The sequence below is a fragment of the Poeciliopsis prolifica genome, unplaced genomic scaffold (genome assembly GCF_027474105.1).
Source record: "Poeciliopsis prolifica strain line A6 unplaced genomic scaffold, Auburn_PproV2 SCAFFOLD100, whole genome shotgun sequence".
Taxonomy (NCBI): Eukaryota; Metazoa; Chordata; class Actinopteri; order Cyprinodontiformes; family Poeciliidae; genus Poeciliopsis; species Poeciliopsis prolifica.
This window is the reverse complement of record NW_026562475.1, coordinates 429,371-451,682: the sequence shown is the minus strand read 5'-3', so window position 1 is coordinate 451,682 and position 22,312 is coordinate 429,371. Positions and strand designations below refer to the sequence as shown.

At 39.8% G+C, this 22,312-nt stretch overlaps 1 protein-coding gene across 1 annotated transcript in view; it reads left to right on the top strand.

The window, feature by feature from the left end:
• epas1b (endothelial PAS domain protein 1b) overlaps positions 1-22,312 on the top strand; it is a 77,256-nt gene that overhangs the window by 18,562 nt on the left and 36,382 nt on the right. Inside the window, exons 2-4 of the mRNA XM_055023417.1 lie at positions 10,867-11,057; positions 16,164-16,309; positions 18,486-18,573. Of these exons, the coding sequence (XP_054879392.1) occupies positions 10,867-11,057; positions 16,164-16,309; positions 18,486-18,573 (425 nt within the window). The remainder of the gene's footprint in view (positions 1-10,866; positions 11,058-16,163; positions 16,310-18,485; positions 18,574-22,312) is intronic.

Below are 22,312 nucleotides of genomic sequence, written 5' to 3'. Positions count from 1 at the left end.
GACACGGGGGGGGGCAACAATGGCTCCAGACAATCAAGGAGGAGAACCACACACACCAGGAGGAGAACAGGCTGAAATTAGCCCTTTGGGCTGACCTGATCTGGTGGCTGTTGCATCAGTAATGAGGGTTCAGGCAATCGTCAGTCGAAGGTTAATGAGTTTAAGCCTCAAAGACGGGCAGACAGTGGGTCATACGCTGCATCAGATAAGATAATGGTGCTTCTGTGCTCTGCTTTTCTGCTAATTGTATGCTATCTGCTTTTAATCTGTGTTTGGATGGTTGGTTGTGCATTTTTGTGAAACCTTTAGGTCATAGCCAGAAAGGTAATATTTTATTTTTAGCTTCTGAGGCAAAACGGAGAGAGATTACTTTTAACCCTCTCCAGGCAGATGTTGCACATTTGCAACAGTTAAATGCTACTTAGCTAGTCTTTGCAAGTAATTTAAGCCTGAGAGGGTTAAAATATGTTTCTTCCTTTAGGATGAAACAGATTGAGATGAGGAATGCCATAACCTAACTTTGTTGTTTATGGAGTTTTTTATGTATATAGAAATTATTTCTTCTATTTTTTATTTTTCCCTAAACTGGAAAATTGTGGATTGCTCCAGCTAAATATGCACAACACCTTGCCAGAGCTTCTGTTTTCATATGAACTGCATTCCACCCTCAGATCTTCTGCTTGAGGAAACTCTAAAGGTTCTCAATAGGATTGAGGCCAGAGGAGGATGGTGACCACACCATGAGTTTCTCCCCTTTTATGCCCATAGCAGCCAGTGACACAGTGATATTCCTTGCATCATGAGATGGTGCATTTGTCATGCTTGAAGATGATTTTGCTACAGAAGGTACAGCTCTTTTTTTGAACCATGAAAGAAAGTGATCAGACAGAAAGTCCATATACTTTGCAGAGGGCATTTTCACACCTTTGGGGATTCTGAAGGGGCTGGACCATCCAGGGTTGCAAAGCAGTTATCAATGAACAAGTCTGTTTGAAAATTTATCTTCATTTTCAGCTTTAATTGATCTCACCAGACAAACTAATCAACCCAGCTCTCTGAAATTAATTATAGTGATTCAAAGAGCCCTGACACATAATACTATCTATAAATTTAATAGCACAAGAAAAATTTTAATCTTTATGATACTTAAAGCCAATTTGCATAATAATTTGGAACACAGTGTAATAGGATAATTGTATCGCTTCCAACATCAAGAAGAATTCTAGATCCGGTAGTCTTGGGCAGGGGCGTGCAGAGACCTTTGGAGGGGCAGGGGCTCAAAGTTAAAAAAGGGTGCATTGAACAAGATCTTAAAACACTGTACAACAACATAGCAACAACCCATATTAATCAATAATTTAATTGGATCCTACTATATCGTTGCTGTCATGTGGGGACAATGCAAAGCAAATATAGTCTATTTTCCCCAACAGGTATAATGTTGCTGTTTATGCTGACAGTCCTGGAGGACTGAGTTTATTTGAGACTGTAGGTATTAAACAGGCCAAAGGAGAGAAGGTCAAAGGTTATGAAGTTATGAAATAAGCAAGTGTGTGGCCATTATACTAATTAAGCCCTAATAATATCTATTTAACCTCTAGAACAACTTGGCTGCAGACTGCTTTATAGATCAAAAAAACTCAAAGGGGTTAACGCTGTATAATTTTTTGATGTTAGCAAATCTGAGATCTAGAATTGTAAGACTGGGATATCAAGGCAAAGAAAACTCAGTAGCTGCTGGTAGGGCCCTCTAGAGAGTCAAGGGGTCCCTAGAAATGGTTTAATTGTAACACAGACCATTAATCTAAACCTGTAGCATCATTTATAGAGAATGAAAATGTCATAAAATTGTATTTAATGCATTCAGCTCAGGAAAAAAAAATATACATTTAGGATTTTATTACAAAGTTTACTTTGTTTAAAGAATCATCTTGAGAGTTTGATTGTTGTGTTACCATGGCTACAATATAGTGTAATCTTTGTGTTGGGTTTGTTCACAAATACATCACAGCAAGTAACCAATAATCAGTGATAGATTTTAAACTTGACCAATAAACCTGCTCTTCAGCTTATTAATATTTATATTTTCTTATACTGTATGTTTATTTTATTAACTCTAAATGCTCTGGGCCGAGGCCGGAGAATCTGAGACGGAAAGCGCTAAAGGAGAGCAGGTGCGCTGGCTTAGCTTGCGAGGTTAGGACCAAAACTGAAAGAGGTGACGAGACAGTGATAGGCTCGGATGAGCATTCTAGATGCTGTTAGGAACGACATCCCCAAAATAAGGCCAAGGTCAAACGATAGATGACGGAAAGGTAAAGGGGAGGGGAGTCGCTCTGACTTAGCTTGCAAGGTTAGAATCGGACAGAAGGAGATGGCGTGACAGACACAGGAGGGAAGAGAGAGAAGTGGGGACGTAGTGGAGTGAGGGATGGTAGGATGCACAAAGTGCATGGAATAGGGATTCACAGAACGCAGGGCATGGGTGCTCGGCATGGGGTTACCGGAACGCCCTGTGGCCGGAACGCAGGGCGGGGAAAGGGGTTACCGGAACGCAGGGCAGGGTATGGGATGACCGGAACACAGGGCGGGGCATGGGATGACCAGAACGCAGGGCGGGGTATGGGATGACTGGAACACAGGGCAGGGCATGGGATGACCGGAACGCCCTGTGGCCGGAACGCAGGGCGGGGCATGGGATGACCGGAACGCCCTGTGGCCAGAACGCAGGGCGGGGAAAGGGGTTACCGGAACGCAGGGCGGGGTATGGGATGCCCGGAACGCAGGGCAGGGCATGGGATGACCAGAACGCCCTGTGGCCGGAACGCAGGGCGGGGCATGGGATGACCGGAACGCCCTGTGGCCAGAACACAGGGCGGGGTATGGGATGACCGGAACGCCCTGTGGCCGGAACGCAGGGCGGGGTATGGGATGACCGGATCGCCCTGTGGCCAGAACACAGGGCGGGGTATGGGATGACCGGAACGCCCTGTGGCCGGAACGCAGGGCGGGGTATGGGATGACCGGAACGCCCTGTGGCCAGAACGCAGGGCGGGGAAAGGGGTTACCGGAACGCAGGGCGGGGTATGGGAATGACCGGAATGCCCTGTGGCCGGAACGCAGGGCGGGGCATGGGATGACCGGAACGCCCTGTGGCCGGAACGCAGGGCGGGGCATGGGATGACCGGATCGCCCTGTGGCCAGAACACAGGGCAGGGCATGGGATGACCGGAACGCCCTGTGGCCGGAACGCAGGGCGGGGCATGGGATGACCGGATCGCCCTGTGGCCGGAACGCAGGGCGGGGCATGGGATGACCGGAATGCAGGGCAAGGTATGGGATGACCGGAACGCAGGGCGGGGTATGGGATGACCGGAACGCAGGGCGGGGTATGGGATGACCGGAACGCAGGGCGGGGCATGGGATGACCGGAACGCCCTGTGGCCGGAACGCAGGGCGGGGCATGGGATGACCGGAACGCAGGGCGGGGTATGGGATGACCAGAACGCCCTGTGGCCGGAATGCAGGGCGGGGCATGGGATGACCGGAACACCTGTGGCCAGAACGCAGGGCGGGGAAAGGGGTTACTGGAACGCAGGCGGGGTATGGGATGACCGGAATGCAGGGCGGGGTATGGGATGACTGGAACGCAGGGCGGGGTATGGGATGACTGGAACGCAGGGCGGGCCATGGGATGACCGGAACGCAGGGCGGGGTATGGGATGACGGAATGCAGGGCAAGGTATGGGATGACCGAACGCAGGGCGGGGTATGGGATGACCGGAACGCAGGGCGGGGCATGGGATGACCGGAACGCAGGGCGGGGTATGGGATGACCGGAACGCAGGGCGGGGTATGGGATGACCGGAACGCAGGGCGGGGTATGCACAGAACGCAGGGCATGAGATACTGGAGGATGAGGGCCAGCTAAGGATGTTAGCTGGCACTCAGGGAGAGTGATGAAGGGATGCTGAGAAAGCCAGCTAAGGAGGGCATGGAATGATAGAATGGACAGGGCATGGGAAATATAGGAATAATTATGAAAGGGACCAGCGGAGGCTGCTGCGGGACTAGGGATGAAGGGATGTTGGATAAAAGACCAGCTGAGGATGTTACAGTGCATGAGATAATAGGATGCACTGGGCGAGGATATAAGGATGCTGGTGGATGGAGACCACCAAGGAATGCTGTGGGATAAGGGATGAGGGGTAGCTGATTAAAAGCCAGCTGGGAACGCAGTGGGGCGTGAAGTAAAGGGATGGACGAGGCATGGGATATATGTATAATATATAAAAGGGGCCAACGTGTTGAGCTCTGCTGGAAAGCGGATGATGCCATGGATGGTGGTCCTTATCAGTTTGGACTTAGATGGTGATTGGACGTGACGTGCCTTGGACCAGCGTTGATTAATCAACGGAGATGAGCAGAAGCACCGGTAGGATGATGCAGATGGGGTATGAAGTTTGAATTTGTGCCAAGGCTTCATTATATTTGTTGATGAAACTGGTATCTTCTGTATCGGAGAAAATATCCAACAACTGTGGTCACTACAGAAATAAAAAAAAACAAAATATTAAACGATAAATTATTATTTTTAAATAAAACTAAATTCATTATATTTGTCACAAACAAGAAAATAATGCAATTAAAATAACTATTGATAGAGTTGATTCAGAACGTGTGTATGAGATCAGATTTCGGGTTGTCATATAAATTTATCTGGAAACCAGATCTAGTAAAATCAAAATCAGCTTAAAGTGTTGCTGTTATGAAGGCAATAAGATGTTCTGGACTACAAATTTATTTTTATTTTGCATCATATTCTGATACCACATCTGACATACTGTCTGGATGTTTGGCGCAATACATACAAAACTAATTTACAGCTGCTGTACCAAAAAACTAAAATAAATCCATTTGAATATTGTAAAAAGTGGGATATTGGGAACATACAAACTTTTGATTTTCTAAATCAAATGTACTCAAATTCTGGGACCTAGTAAAATTCAAACTGCGTAATGTATGTTAAAAGTAATAAATCATCAGCTTTCAAACAATATTCAAAAAATGTTTTGTTACACAGAGGCTCTTATAATTTAAGAGGAGAAGGGAATTTAAAAAAACAATGTATTAGAACAACCAAACAAAGTTTTTGTTTGTCAGTGTGTGGAGTAGATTTGTGGAATGGACTAAATGATGAGTTCAAAAAGTACATATATAAACCAGTTTAAAAACAGCTTAAAAATGAGTTTGAAATATGTTTAGGATGGGTGTTTCAAAAATCAAAAATAATATTGATAATATTGAAAATATAAATAATTGTACATTTATGGATGAGAAAGTGCGATTTAAGTGTCATTCAATGTTAAAATAATTTAAGAGTTTATCTGGTGTTTAGAGATTTAAATGTTTGTAGGTTGCGTATGAGAGAGGCAGGAAATCAGAGGTTTTAATGAAGCTGGAAAACTTTGAGTAACTGAAGTGATAGTTTGCCAGAATGAAAACATATATTTTCTGTGTTAAAGGAATTTCCAACTGGGAGGACTGGTCCCTGTGTTTAGTTTGACATCTTCCTCTCGTGAACCAGTGTATTCGCAGGTTTATGAATTAAACGTGGGTGTAGCAGGAGAATCAAAAGACAAGGGGTTAAAAATCCTTCATTCGTTGTTTTTTTCTGTTCAAGCTTTATTTTCCATTATCTCTTAGCCTATTGCCTATTTTCTTACCCTAGAATGTGTTTTTCACTCTGTGCTTCTACTTAATTGTTTGAACATTGTTGTTCAGATTTTACTACTATACTAACTTTCCCTTCACCCTTTTTCCTTCCCCTGCATGTGATCAGGCTGGATGAAGTGGGCTGTTTTGGGAGTTCAGTAGGGCTGCAGCACTTCTGTTGTGGTTTGTTCACGTTATCTTCAGCAGAGAGTCTGCAGATCAGAGGTGAAAAAGCTCTTTGTTCAGGGACATGTTTTCCACCCGGAGCTGTTTTTTTGGTTTGTGTTTAAACACAACATATTTGTCTCTTAAATGTGGTATGTAAACTGGTAACATCCTCTGTGGAGGAGTACAGCATATTTGTTGAATCTTGTGACAACAGCAGAAGAGAAGATGTTGAACATCCAGCAATTACACTATGGATATGAAAACAGTCAGATTTGTTTTTTAATCATAAAGAACAGCTGACTAGCCGTTTGTCTTCTACCTCAATATTCAGTTCTCGACAACATAAGACAATATGACCAATACAGACTATAAATGATGAACATTTTTCCTGGGATAATTTCAGGAGAACTTCTCAAGTAAAATCTAGTTATTTCAAATAAGTAAAATATCAGAAAAAAAAATGTAAAAAAAAAAAAAAAAAGAGGAAGAAAGCAAAACAGAAGTTTGACTGGTAATCTTGTACCTATTTGTAAGTCAGTCAGCTGACCGGCAGTGTGCAGTAATTATTGGAAGTGCACTAATTGGAGTCTTTTGGCCACGCATCGATCTTTAAAAAGCCTGACTCTGTTTTTGGCTGATGTTGATTTTTTTTTTTTGACTGAAATGTTGATAAATATAGAAACAAAGTTGGCAAGTTGTCAACAGTGGAGTGAGTATTGTAGGAAAAGTGTCAGTCGGCGCTCTCACACTTCAGAGTGAAATGGGACATACAGAACATGCCAGCCAATCACTGGCCTCCCAAAACTAAGTGGATTTCCTTTCCAATTATTATGGGGACTTCAAACCCTTGGAATGGTATGATGAAAAATTTGAGCAGTTTTAAAATTGTCCTTTGTTGGTTTGCCTCACTTAATTCACACTGCTGAACCAGTTTGTTATATCTTCAGGCTCCTGACTAAGCAACAAAGCGTCTCTTTGAGCCTCGTGGGCTGGGCAACTTCTCCAGCTTCATTTTTAAGTGATCAGGCTACTGAGTTTCCTGCAGAAAACTTGCTAACCCTGGTGGTCGGGACACTGAGATGGTCCACTGGTGCTCCACCATGTTTTTGCCAGTGAAACGGTATTTAAAGCCACAACTAATCTTAAAAGCAACAAATAAAAAATACAATTAGAATGAATATTGTTTATTTGCCCTTCTGTTTAATCCAAATTCAGTCAGCGGCTTCATAAGGCTCCCTAGGGGTTCAAATGCCAATATTTTAACACAGACAATAAACAAATGACACATAAATGTAACATTTTTTTATTGAGATTATCAATGCTGCTAAATTTGATTTAATGGTTTCAGCATACATAGATTAAAATATTTTAAATTGTTTAACATTAAATCTAAGATTTTAAGGAGCTGGCAAGTTTATTTTGTAAATGTTCAAAGAACAATATTCATTGATTGTTTTGTTACCATAAGTACAATTTGATGCTGAGAGTTTATCTTTGAGTTTGAGCTCTGTTTGTTCACAAATGCAAATTAGTAAACACAGAAGCTGTTAGAGGTGCTGATGATTTTAGCAGCAAGAGGGGCCCCTAAGTCAAATTCTGCTCCAAACCTCATACAGCCTTGGACTGGCCCTCCATGATAATTAAAACCGCTGCACTGAGCAGAGATGCACAACAGACAGAGATTTAATTGTTGCTTCTAATGTGGATTCAGTAGCTCCTCCATTTCCAGTTTGTTGAGGTTTTAATAAGCTCACAGTAACTGTTTTGGTTGCTCAAGTTTATGCGACAAGTTTTTCTGATCCCCGTGTGGCTCCGCTCACTAACTGGCTGACTAAGTGGACAAAGCATTTGATATGATTTGGTGCATGTGTAACTAAAAAGAATAATACTAAAAAGAATAATATCGTAATGTAAAGCCAGCATGATGGGTGACTAACCTCTGGCTCGCGCTAGCTAGCGCCAACCACATCATGCATGTTCGTGTATGGATGCATCTCAACAAGCTGGGGTGCATGCTGAGATGTAAACACCGCACATAATTCTTCATTCACAAAGATAAATTATTCTCATTCTCAGCATTCTCTGAAAGCTATTCCTGCGGTTCACATTGAGCTGCAAAATCAGAGCTAATGTGGAGGGGTTTATAGTTTAAACTCTCACCTTGATTTGGAGTTCAAAAAAGAAAAATAATTCCACACTTGTGGTTGATGTAAATATCCATACAGGTCATACTGTGTCCAGTTTGAGTGAAAAGAGGTGTGCGATCCGCGCTGAGATCAAGCAGTTTTGATTGGTCCACTCTCCCGGCTTTAAATGCATAAATGATGAATTTATCTTTTAGGAATAAATTTACTCCGGCAGTGAAATGCTCAGACCAACAGAGACACTTGTAATCCGAATAAAATATAAAATAAAAATATGTATTTATTATTATTATTATTAATTTTTCTAAAAACAAAAGTAAATATTGTTTGGACTGGCAAGGGGCTAGTAAAGCATGGCGGGCTGCGAGGCTTATAATACAAAACCTTGGGCTACATTCCACAGACAATTCTACATGTCCCTTTGGGAACTGCTGTTGTTACATAAATTTTTGCTGGAGCTCCAACGCAGGTTGCTGCTTGTTTGAAAAAGATGTAGTGGGGTACCCTTGCAGGGTGACGTCATGTTTTCCACCACTTGCTCTGCTGCTTGGTCATTTTCTGACCGCTGTCACCAGATGCATGTGCTACCGGATCATCATTCATGGTGGTGAACAGTTGAGGGAGGCCAGAAATGTTTGTGTAATCTCCTAATTTGTTGGGTTAGGATGCAGAAGTTTCTGAATTGTTTGTCTCTTTGAGTTTTCACCTCCGACTGGGAACGGGTTTCATAACAAAGACAAAAACAGAGAGAAAAATGGATCTGCATTTTTAAAAATTCATAGAGATCTATTTATTGGCATGTTTGCTTGGGTGAAAACAGAGTGAGAATGCATATTTTAATGCATTAACATAAAAATATGTGAACGCAATCTTTAAATCGTTTTGATCATGTTAAACCAAAGTTTGAACAACTTAAGACTTAACAGAAAAACAAAAACAAAATCTGCATGGTGTAAAACCCAAGGTAACACCAGGCACAAGGTATGATTAAACACTTTATGAGGCCTTAGAGCAACACTGAATTAAGCAGATGAAATGATAATCACTCTAATGTTCATCTTCAAGTGGCTTTTCATTCCCAAAGTAATCTTTTTTTTTCAATTCAAATCGTCTTCCGTTCATAATAGTTTCCTCTCAGTGGAATATCCGTTCACCATCCTCGATGCTGGACTCCAAACACGTTTATTCATGTATGTTTCCAAAGTTCAACTTTTGCTTCATATGTGTTTCTCAGTTAGAATCACATGGTGACTAAAAACAAACACAGGATTCACAAGTCTACTTCCTGTTTGTGTCTGTATAATAATACAGACTTCAAGCGTTGTAGATGACATTCATTAGTCAACAAATTCTTTTAACGTGATGAGGAAAATGACGTCGTACAAAAAAATACTTGCAGACTGTTTTCGGCGCGCTCATTCTGTCTTTTCCTTGATTTGTGAAACTTTTGCCTCCCTGGGAGCTTGGCAAACATCTGCCGACACTAAAAGACTTTTCTTCCTCATACCAAGTGAGTCTGGAGCGAGATGTACAAATATATAAACCCAAATTAGAAGGGTTTTTTTTTTTTTCAATTTTGGCCTTAATTGAAATATTTATTTGTTTTAAAAACTTTTAGTTATGGTTTTATAAATTCCATACTGTTTAAGAATATGATGTCAAGAAAAACAAAGGAATTTTAAAATAATGTCAAAAGTTTTTTGTTTTTTTAATTATTATTATGTGTCATGTTTTCCAGACTGATCTCTTTTTACCAAATTAAAAATGAAAGTTGTCTATGATCTTAGCTTTATTTGTATATGGAGTCCATGGTTCTATCCTTCATGAATATCTCCATTACCAAGTCGTAAAAACAATCATTATTTTTTAAAGTTTGCCTCATTGTGCCTAAGTAAGTGCTTTTTATTTATTGTTATTTCTTGAGTTTTATTTTGAATGTTTAAAACATTTTCTCGTTCCAGTGTGTAGTGTTCATTACTAAATTAAAGTCTATTGGTCTTGGGAGAGTGACCTTATGACATTATCAATTTATTACTTGAAAATGATCCCAATTTAAAACTATTATTGTTTTAATAATTTATTCTCTAGCAAAATTTGTTATTGTGACAGGGCTCTGGCTTGTTTAGCTGAAGAAGAGAAACGGTGTCAATTTGTATGGTATGAAAATTGTATCAGATATCAGCCCAAATGTTCATAGGTGTGCATTCCTAATTGAAACAGCCAATTTATAAGTTCTGTAATTTGACCCTTTAAATGTTGAAATTATGCTGAAAACAAATTCATAGGTCAATCAAGTGAAGACCTATCCTATTATCATATTTTAGTTTTCTGAGGCACGTCACTAGGTGGAACGTTTTCCTCCAAAACGTTGACCTGTGAAGTAGCATCTGGCTGGATCCAACTGAACTAGTTTCTAAATAACTCAATCTCGAAAATAAAAAAAAAAGTTGCTTGAACAGCAAAAGCGTACTGACAACCAGAAATGATTTTCATGTTATCACCTGTAAGGTAACCAGTGGATCGGCACGTGTGACTGATGCTGCAGTGACGCTCTGAAGCGTCATTTTGTGTTGATGCCTGTTGAATCACGTGATGATTCAACAGGCATCATGCTGCACTGATTCTAGCCTGCAGCAGTGTCCAAACTGCAAATCCTCCAAACAGTGAGGGTATTTAGGCTTGATTGTTGTTAAACGATGCTAACGAGTCAGAAGTCTGTAACCATCAACAGAACACAACTTTATGAATGATGCAGGCAGACATTAAACTTTGAAGTGGACTGTCACAGACCAATGCTTTATTTTAACATGCCTTCTTCCTGTGTGTGTTTGTGGCACAGGAGCACCTCAGAGCGGCGTAAGGAGAAGTCACGTGATGCGGCGCGCTGCAGGCGGAGCAAAGAGACAGAGGTGTTCTACGAGCTGGCCCACCAGCTGCCCCTGCCTCACAGCGTCAGCTCCCACCTGGACAAGGCCTCCATCATGAGGCTGGCCATAAGCTTCCTGCGCACACGCAAGCTGCTCACCACAAGTACATTCACACAAACTGCTGTTACACGCATTTATATACAGGTGGAAGTTGCAGAAAGGGAAACATGCAAACACCCTAATTGTATGCGACTTATGGTCAACCCATGTTGGACGGCTCCTACGGATCCTCCTCTATTTGTAAGATTAGAACCTGAGGAAATTCAACAAAAGCAGCAGACTTATTTTTCTTCTGCTTTTGGTGTCTCAGAACAAGATGTGAGGGAAAACAAATTAAACACCTTGCAACATCATTGGTCAATGTCATTGGCTTTTTTGTTTTTTTAAGGTTTGTTTTTCTCTAACTCTGTGAGTTCAGCTAACCCAGCAGTGGGAAGCTAGGCTTCAGTCTGCGGCGCTCAAAGGAAATAAAACGTCCAATTGTTTATTTAACAATCTGCTGTTGGTTTCTTAAGGACGTTAGTTGGAAAGGTTTAAACAGATTGAGATAACTGTCATTCGATCATTTGGGTACAAGAAAGAGAAAAGAATAAATGGAAATTGAGTTTGGTACCATGATAAAAAAATATATATATCATTTATTGTTTGTCTCCACTTTTTAATTATACTCTTTCACACTGAAGCTCAATAAAATGCACTTAAATCTGCTATTGTATTGTGACACTACATGAAAAATAGTTCACACATTGTGAATACTTTTACACTGCAATATCCTAGTTCAACTTTTTTGATTTATTGCTAAGGTGTTTTTTAATATTTGATATATATTTCCATCTAAATTAATTAATACTCTTGAAACCATGTCTCACCGTTGAACAATTTCCAGCAATATACAACCTAAATACTCCATAGACAGTTATATTTAGAGTGATAAATGTTTTTTAACATAAGTCAGATGCCTTTTTAGAGAAGTGGTTTCCTGTACTTAATGATGCCAATTTTGTACAGCTCTAAACAATAACCAGCAGCTCAACAATTCACTCTTATAACAACATGTCAGCAAAACAGGAAATTGTTTTGATTTACACAAGAGCTTCATGTTATCTATAAATCTTTATGGCCATGTTTAATGTGCCATCATTCTGCTCCTATGTGCCTGTCCATGTTCTGTTTGTGTAATGAACTGCTTTGCATTGTGTGCAGAGGATACAGGCGATGCTTTCTTAACAAAAAGCCATCACTGCTTCCCATAATTTGATTTGTTCACCTTCATTAATCAAGAAGGGAATTAAATTACATTAAGAAGGAGTAAATCACTTTGACATAGAAGTAATGGAGAAATTACATTTCATGGAAAGAAACGTTTAAATTATTTTAACACCGTTATAAATAGCAGCCAGAATATATGGTAACTTTTTTTGTGTCGTCATAGGTCAATTTTATTTTACTCCTGACCTGAGCTTCATGGAGCCTGTGAATAATTACACAAATGTAATTTCTTGGTTTACTGTTTTTAATAAATTTATAAAACACAAAAAAAAAACTTTCCACATTAACATAGCAGGATATTTGCATGTAAATCTTTGCGGAAAGAGTTTATTTTCATACAACTCGTATTAACACTCAAAAAATAACTGAATCCAGCCAAAGCTACCTCATGAGGGTATGGCAACATTTCTAACATTTTTCTTAGGTTAAGCTTTAGCTAATAGCAACGTTAGTATAAACCTAACAGTTTGATGTCGGTGTGTGATTTGTAGATTCTTAAAGGGCCTTTCTAAAGTGCTGGTACAATGATGACATAAATGTGACAAACGTTTGTCAAAGTTATCAAGATTAGGATTTGTGTCTAGAATTCTGAAGAAAGATTAATTTGGAATAAGACTGTAGCAAAAAAAATTAAAAATGAAGTGCTAATACGTTCCAGATGTAGAGCATCACAGCTGTAATCCTCCACTTGTGAAAGCCAATCTGTTGGGTTCAGCTTGGTACTGTGACAATAATTCTGAGTGCTACACTGCCAAGAGGACACAAATAAAAATAAATAAGTAAAGATACCTGCTTTTGAACCCTCTGCTGGCAGTCAAACATCGGGGCGCCATGCAAAACTTGTTGAATTTTGAATTACAACGCAATTTAACCATCTTAATTTAAGTTTTCTGAAATTCAAGTTCAATCACTACGTTGATTACAGGAACTTTTTTAAAGAAGGAGAAGGAGGAGGTGGGGGGGAGAGAGGTGAGCAGGAGGAAAGACGAGAAAGTGGAGGAGCGAAGGCGATGAGGGCAGAAAGAAGTGTGAGAGGGCAGGAGAGGGCAGGAGAGGGCAGGGGAGGGCAGGAGAGGGCAGGGGAGGGCAGGAGAGGGCAGGAGAGGGCAGGGGAGGGCAGGAGAGGGCAGGGGAGGGCAGGAGAGGGCAGGAGAGGGCAGGGGAGGGCAGGGCAGGGGAGGGCAGGAGAGGGCAGGAGAGCGCAGGAGAGGGCAGGAGGGCAGGGGAGGGCAGGGGAGGGCAGGAGAGGGCAGGAGAGGGCAGGGGAGGGCAGGGCAGGGGAGGGCAGGAGAGGGCAGGAGAGGGCAGGGGAGGGCAGGGGAGGGCAGGGGAGGGCAGGAGAGCGCAGGAGAGGGCAGGAGAGCGCAGGAGAGGGCAGGAGAGCGCAGGAGAGGGCAGGGGAGGGCAGGAGAGGGCAGGAGAGGGCAGGAGAGCGCAGGAGAGCGCAGGAGAGGGCAGGAGAGGGCAGGAGAGCGCAGGGACATCCAACCGATACAGCTGCTGATAGCGCTATCGTGCCGCTCTGATTACTGCTGATGAGGGCAGATACCGGAGAGGAAGCAGAGCTCTACCCATCGTTCGGCTGCTGCTGGCGCTATCCCCGCTAGCCATAACAGCCGACCGCCGTGGCGCCAAACGAGCCGCCGAGCACGCTCGCACACCGCGCGCGCTGCAACATCCGCGGCTGTCTGAGCTGCGCGTGCAGAGAAAACACCTGGTTACGTAACATGAAGCACTTTGATGAGGAGGAGCTGTTTGACTCACCTGGCTTACACAGGGAACCTGTTTGAAATAAAGTCTTTAACATTTGTTGCGTTTTAGTTGAAAGTTTTATCCAAGTGAATAATAATAATATAAAAAAAAAAATTCTGAAGTAAATTTAACCACTTCTATTTGCATAAAAAATTAATCGGAATCTGTTTCATCAAAGTAACATTATCAGTTGTGTTTCCTTTGACAACTGGACAACATTTCACAAATAAATTTGCTTAATAGAAACACGGCACTTTTGAAAAAACTCGTCTGTAAAATGTTTTGGCGCTAGGATGAGGTGGAATTTTATTTTTTATTTTTTGGTGTATCACGAATCAGAGATGGAAACACTTTTTTCCCATCACACGGGTCACATGAGCAGCACCACGGTGCAAACCACGAAGAATATGACAGGAAGTAGTTGGAAGATGACGGTGGCTTGTTTTCTAATTACTTATTGGTCATGTGGGCTTTTAATTGCATTTCTTATTTAATGGAAACAACAAAATTGTGAAATTGTGCTTTTTTTATATTTGTGGAATGTTGACAAAGTTTTGCACACATTTGTAATGTAAACGCAGCTAGTGATTAAACTCATTGCCTCTTTTCAGAAGCAGGCAAACTGGCCATGCTGTTTTTTTTTTTTTCCATCCAACAGATTTGCTTTTTTCTTAATTTAATTGGACAGAATATACATCATATATGCACAAGAGTTTTGAAATTATTTATCATTGCTTCATTTTAAACCAGATAAAAATATACAAAAATATACTTTTAGAAATGTTATGTAATTTGTTGCACTTGTAGCAGTTGCGAAATGGATCACACAGGACTCAGGATCTGCATCAGTTTATTCATGGACATGGCACACACAACCAGTCAGATCCCAGCAGCTCTACACACAGTTTGGAGGGAAAACTTCAAACAACTTTAAAAGGCAACAGTTTAATTCTAACTGAACCTAAACTTTTTTTTGTTGTTGTTTTTTTTAAGACACATAAATTAACATTATAATTTATGCTGCACAAAAGTGTGAGAACAGTTATGAACATCATAAACATCACTAAGAGTGGGGGTAGCATTAGCACATCTTACCAGCAGCTGTGTAGGAAGCTTCTGCCTGGCTGCTGCAGTTACTTCACAGAACCCACTCTGTGCGACATCAATAACCGCCCTCCCAGAACAACAGCAGGAACCAAAAACAACAGACATGTCATCTCAACAAAAAGAATGTTTTGAGAAGGTTCATAATAATCATAAAAAAATAAATGAATAAAATCAGCTCTGCTACACACTTATCTTTTTAAGGATTTTTAGTATGTTTTTCTGTCTTTGGTGTGAAATCCAGAAATATGAGCCTGAGTCCCCTATTGATAACATCAAGAAACCTTGATGTTATCAAGGCCTCCTGATGTCAGGAGTTAGCGACACACCCTTTCATATTTTCTGCAATTTTCTGCTTTGTGTTACACTTCTAAGCACAATCTCCTTCCTACCGATGTACTGTGCACACAGCAGCAGTACAAATGTCATGAAAGAAGTGGGAGTTATCCGTTTTGCAGCTGTGTGTCAGACTCCGCTCTGCAGCCCATTATTTTCAAATGAGGTCGATTATGCAACCAAAAAACAACAGAGCAGAGAAAAAGTGCAGCTCTGTCCAAATGACTGGTGATCACGGCTAAGTACAATATGTAGGTCAAAGGTGGCACTTACTCTTTGGATCTGGGTCCCAAAGAACTCTGCTCCCACAGAGCAGAGTTCTGCACGAACCGGGCCTGGATCCAAACTTGATCCCCAATCCTCACCGGGAGCCTTGGGAAAGGCTCCCCTCTTATCTCAGGGAAGCACAGAGGAGGAACTGCAAGCTTCCCACCCTCCACCCCACCAACTACTGGGCTTTGTTCAGCTTGAAGCTGCTGTCCAAGCATGCACACACACATACACAGTTGTGCTAGAATTGCTTTTTTTAATATATTAATTATCTTTGTAAGGAAACCTTGAGGACAGACTGGAGTCTCTCTGTGTAAATTTTGTATTTGAAAGTAATTGCTTAATATGTTATCTGTTCAAGACTGGACGATCTCAATTTGGTTGCAAAAGGGGAAACAAACCTATTGCTAAGATTTACGCCAATGCCAGTTCTGATATCAACAACCAGTGACAGAAATAATCTCTTCTCTGCTCCCAGGCCGCAGCAGCTGTGACAGCGAGGAGGACAGGCTCATGGACAATCTGTACCTGAAGTCTCTGGAGGGCTTCGTCACAGTGGTAACGTCAGATGGCGACATGATCTTCCTGTCCGAGAACATCAACAAATTCATGGGCCTCACGCAGGTATACAAGTGCTGTGAGAGAATGGCTTTTTGCTGAATCAGACTGACACAGAAAATGAAGAATTATTAGAAGAATAAACAAACACTAATATCACACTCACACTTTATTTATTTTTGTTTCCAATTTGACTAAATTCGGGTTAAGCATTTACAAAAACAAGAGTTCCATTCTATAAAAAACAAACTTAAGTTTCTGTGGAATAGTCCTGCTTTGTTGCTTTCATAAAAGGCTATATATATATATATATATATATATATATATATATATATATATATATATATATATATATATATATATATATATATATATATATATATTTCTTATTTTAGTTAAGAAAGCTGCTATTAAGCTTTATCACTTGCTTCTAAAGCCAGGTCTGATTCAACTGATACATCTGCTGTCTCCAATAAACTCCATTCTAAATGGTGCTGACCACATTTCAATATGAGGCAGTTTGCTTAAATGGTTATGTTATAACATTAGCATGTTTGCTCTTGGTTTTGATTTGACTTGTTGATCATTCTCCACTTCATTTCACTGTGGTTTTCAGTAATTACATGCAGCAAAAATGTGTAGAAAAAGTTTTTATTGTTATGACTGAACTTGCAAAATACAGCTGCACAGATTACTGGCTCGTGCTGTAGCTCCAACTGCCAAAAAATCAGTGTGTACAACAACATCAGGGATTAGTTTGAGTTTAGTCTGACTAATTATTTAGCAATGCATTAAGAATAACAGTCAGAAAGTGTATCAATATGAATTAAGACAAAACTAAAAAGCCGAAAAACCTTGATTACATTTTTGCTTAAAATGTCTCCAATGACTTGTAAATATGTATTTTGTGATTATGTATTACTATTATTTTAATAACTAGAGAATATTAGCTCAGGCCAACAGAAGACTTCCCTGCAAGGTGTCACACTAACCCTAACCCTTCACTGTGTGAAGTGCTTGTGAGGTCAGCTCTGTGTGCGCTACAGACAGGACAGTTTCAACTTTAAACATTTTTCTTCTTTTCTTGAAAAAAACTTTAAAACCAAATCATCCAAGAACGGAAGTTCATTGTGTGACTTCTGAGCATCTGAAGCCACATGTTTCTGTTTTGGTGCAAACAAGCCAGATTTCTGGAGTTGACATTTTTCTTTTTGTTCCTCACACTAATTATCACACAGTTCTTCCAATGTCTTTATTACAAAATTTATCACTGCTGCTGGCTAATCAGAACAGCTAGTAACATTATTTATATTGACCTAGAGTGTGTGTCACCCCTGTGACAAGGTGGCTTATAATAATGAATATCTGAGGAGCACATCCAAATTTGTAAAGTAGTGCAATGCCTTCATTCTTTCTTGCATGACTGCTGTTTAATTTCCTAATAAAACAGCAAAGTGTAGGCATGTTCACTTGTTTCACTTTCATTAAAATAATGACAGTCAAAAACTTATTTTCAAATTTATAAAAGTGTATTTTAAAAATACGCTTTTATCAGATTACAGTTCAGATTACATAATTTACACAATAAGCAGTACACAGTAAACCCAACAGAATAAACCTTCATAGAGGCAAATAAAGTGATGAACAAAAACATTTTATATTCTAAAAAAAATAATATTTTGGAGAATTAAATAGTATAACTGTTTGCCTCACAAAACATGAGTTGAAGACTTTTTATGGTTGCAGTCTTCAACATATTCACCTCTTACTCTATCTAGCTGATGTTTTTGTGAGAGCAGATTAGTTGAATTGCTATGTTAATGCTAGCATATTTCCTTTATGTTTTGATCTGAATTTTGATAACAAATTGATAGCAAATCAAAATGAGGTTACATTAAATTACAGGGAGCGGTTCCCTTGCTTTTTCACTTATAGCATTAATTAGCCTAAACAATGATTTGTATATCCCATTTAGAAACAGACTTCTTTAGAAATCTGTTAGAAATTTCACGTCTCACTTGTAAACCATTTTCATGGTCCTTAGACTAAAGGTGTTTCCATATATTTATGTCTATATATAACATGAATCACAAATCCTTTAAAAATCCTACAATCAGAAAAAAGATGGCACTACATTTAAGCACCAAGTGTTTTATTCAAAATTGTTTGTGGACAGGAAATAATCTTAGATTGTTCACTTCTAATTCTGAAGAATCTTCATTCTGTTTTTTTTTTTTTTCAGGTGGAGCTCACAGGTCACAGCATCTTTGACTTTACCCACCCATGTGACCACGAGGAGATAAGAGAAAACCTTAGTCTGAAGTCAGCAGGTGAGCAATCAATCTTACCAACCCACATTACAGCTGTCAGACATTTTTACATAAACAAATATCACGCTTATTCTGCTTGATTTTAATCTAACAATAACATCATATTTTTATACAATTATTAAAGCTTTGTGTAAGCTCACCATCTGAGCATTAGTTATTCCACAGAAGCAGATTTGTAGTTATTTGTGAGGTAAAGTACACAGCTATATTTTTGATTTGTAGTTTGAAACTAATGGAGATGTCTTGGAGGCATGATTAAACATCTAATTTTCATTAAACTTCTGGATGGATGGATGGATGGATGGATGGATGGATGGATGGATGGATGGAGGGAGGGAGGGAGGAGGGAGGGAGGGAGGGAGGGAGGGGGGGAGGGAGGGAGGGAGGGGGGGGGGGGAGGGAGGGGGGGGGGAGGGAGGGAGGGAGGGAAATTTGAGTGAAACAAAGTTCCCCTTGAGTCAAAACAAGGGAACGTAACGCAGATCCATGCATTACGTGAATCTGTGTTACGTTAGATCCACGTAAAGCAAGGATCAAATACATGCATTATGTGATTAGATCCATACAACACATTTTTCAACACACCAGCATATACAGCCAGTTACAAGAGTGTCACAGTAGTCGTGTAATTTGAATGAACCATTTTCAATGGTGGAAATCTGTATAACTGCAAAACAGCTGAAAAGTTGTGTATATCTGTTGGGAATGGAAATACACATTTCTATAGGTTAGGAAACCTGTGAATGACTAAATAAATGCAGAATTCTGCTCTTTTACCTGGAAACCAGGGCAGTATAAGCACACATCAGGGTTAATGTTTGAGCAAAAAATCACCAGATTTAGTGATGCTGCGCTGCTGAATTGGAAAAAAATGAGACTTTGCCAACTGCAGGCAAGATCACAAAAAGGGATGTACATCTCAATGGTTGTAGATCCTTTTTTGTGTGGCTTTTCTAACATGTGGAAGCTTTAAAAACAACAGATTTTAAGGGGAAACAAACTATTTTTTATTCTGTAATTATGATTGGTTACTTCTCCTGCTTTGTGGCAGATCTACTAAGCCATATGAAAGCATAAATAATGTTAGTTGTCACAAGATGTGTTAGTATGCAGAACTGGTGGACCTTTAAATCAATATCCTGAAGAATGAGCTTTTAAGTTATAGTATTTAACGGTGGATTTTGCATTTCTGATCAATGCTCGCTGGTTGAAGAAGCTTGGGGGAAAGTGCCATGAAATGAGATATGATCCTAAAATTCACAGTAGTCTGGAGCAATAATGGAGCCATCGTCATCCTTATCCTTTGAGCCCTATCAGGGGAACTGATTGCAAATCTTGCCTCTTCCTAAGCAGTAAATAAAACCCATGTGTTCGGCCTTTCAGCCTTTTAATCTTCTCTCAGAGGCCCTTAGCGCTTTCATTTCTACTCCACAAGACCACACAAAGTCACATAACTAGCTGAGAAATTTCTAAAACTTTCCCATCACTGTTGACTCAAAAAGGAGCTTCAAAAAATATAAATGTGATCGACCTGTCAAAAAGATATGGCTCAAAAGACTCATAATATGTTAAAGCAAGACAGACCCAGAGTTTTATAGAACTTTGTAAGCAAATAATACATAAAAGAATAAACATTTAAATAATTAAATGTTGGACAATGTTGAGTCAGGCTTTGAAGAAATTCAACGACTGTGGCTGCATTTTGGTAAACTGATATAAAAACAATGTTGCATAACCTTCAATATAGTGCAATTGAAAAGTATTTACATTCATTGAGATTTTTCAGATAAAGTTACATTATAGCCACTCATTTCATTGAGAATGTCATGTAATGTGTCATAGGGTATGTCTTTGCTAACTCTTAACATCTGGAAACATTCTTATTCACAAAACAGCTTAAGCTACTTTAGGTTGGTTGGAGAGCATGTGTTAGCATCCATGCTTTGATTCTCAGTTGGACTGAACTGGATTTGGACTGTTCTAACATGTTGCAAATATTCAATTGCCGTTTTTGGTAACACTTTGACTGGATGTGCATAAGACTGACACGACATTGTCATAAACATTACATAACATTTGCCATGAACATGAATGAGTCTTAATGAAAGTTTATGACTGTTATGAAGTGTCATTCGGTAAATAACTTTTAATGCAAAGTTGCATTAAAAGTCCATTAAAATTACAAACTTTGAATTATTTGGTAAGTAATGAAACTTTTAATGCAACATTGGCACTTTTGATTGATTTTTAATGCAACTTTTAAAGCAACTTTGCATTAAAAGTGTCTTAATTTTCCGAGTGACACTTTATGACAAGTCATAGATATTCATAAAGACTCCTTCATGTTCATGATGTTATGTCATGTTTATGACAATGTCATGTCAGGCTTATGGACACCCAGTCAAATAGTGTTGTCCGTTTTCTTCTGTATGTTTATGACTATCTGCATTTCCATAAAAATATGCTCACAACAAATGTTTTGGGCACAAAATACAATTTTGTTCTGCTAATTGTTTTTGTGAAAATGTGTGGAAAATGGTGGTGACAAATGTAAACACCTATATGACATATATATTTCAACCACAACCCTAGAGCTCACCAACAGCCATCAGAGGAAACATTGGAGCAACGAGTCATTTACACATGGGAACTGCTCTATAACTTGTATACAAATGTGTTTTTTGGACTTTGTAGTCGGTGGTTTTACAGAAGTGATGGATTCAATTCTTTGGACAACTTCTTGGACAATCGATTGCTGGATTGTCCAAGGAGGTTTGTGCTTACAAATGAACTAATTGCAGCTGCAATCACACTGGTGACTCATGTGATGCAAAACAGTGTTTCCATTGCAGTTTGGTAAAGCAAAAAATTGACATGGCTGAAAAACCACCTCACCCTAACGTAGAAACATTTTATCAAAAAATGTGTTCCATTCAGTAAATTTATTTTCGTAATTTCAATTTTCACAATTTCATGACCTGCGAACTTACTTCCATGGCTTGAGTAACTTGGAGCGTAAAACAGGTTTTTTTCCAGCTCTGCCTGTTCTTTAACTGCATTCATCTAACAATAAACTCTAACCTGCTAATATTCAAGGACAGCCTTGCCACAGCATAATGCTGCCCCCACCATGTTTCATCCTGGAGATGGGATGTTCAGTTTAACACCACACATAACATTTTGGATGTTGACTTTGGTCTCGTAAGCAGAGCAGGCTCCTCCTCCACATGTTTGATTTGTCCCCTATATGGCACATAGCAACCTGCAAACTGGACTTTTCATCACTTTCTTTCAACAATGTTCTTCTTGTTGTCAATATTGCATAAAAAAATATATTAGTAAAGTGTTTGACAAACGGCTTCTTCCACCTGAGCCAGGGATCTTTGCAGTTTGAGTGAACAACAAACAAGGTTTGCTGTTGTGCCACACTGTTTCCTTTTCTTTGTGAGGTATTTAATGATTGGCATAAAGTTTGTAACGCTCAGGAGTCTTAACTTAATTTGCAGGTTTAGACCTGTTGTTCTGAGCTCTGGATTAAAGTAAAGAAAACTCACAGCAGTTTCATTGTTGCATAACGATAGGGTTAGGGCGTTGCATAATCCTGTATTTTTAATAAACAAACGTCCAGTAAAAGGATGACAGAAGGTCAGAGGTTACATACTGTAGAGTGTAACTTAAAGACAGATACAGCATTCTTTGTAGTTTCAAAGATCTACAAGAGCATTCTTTGTAGTTTCCT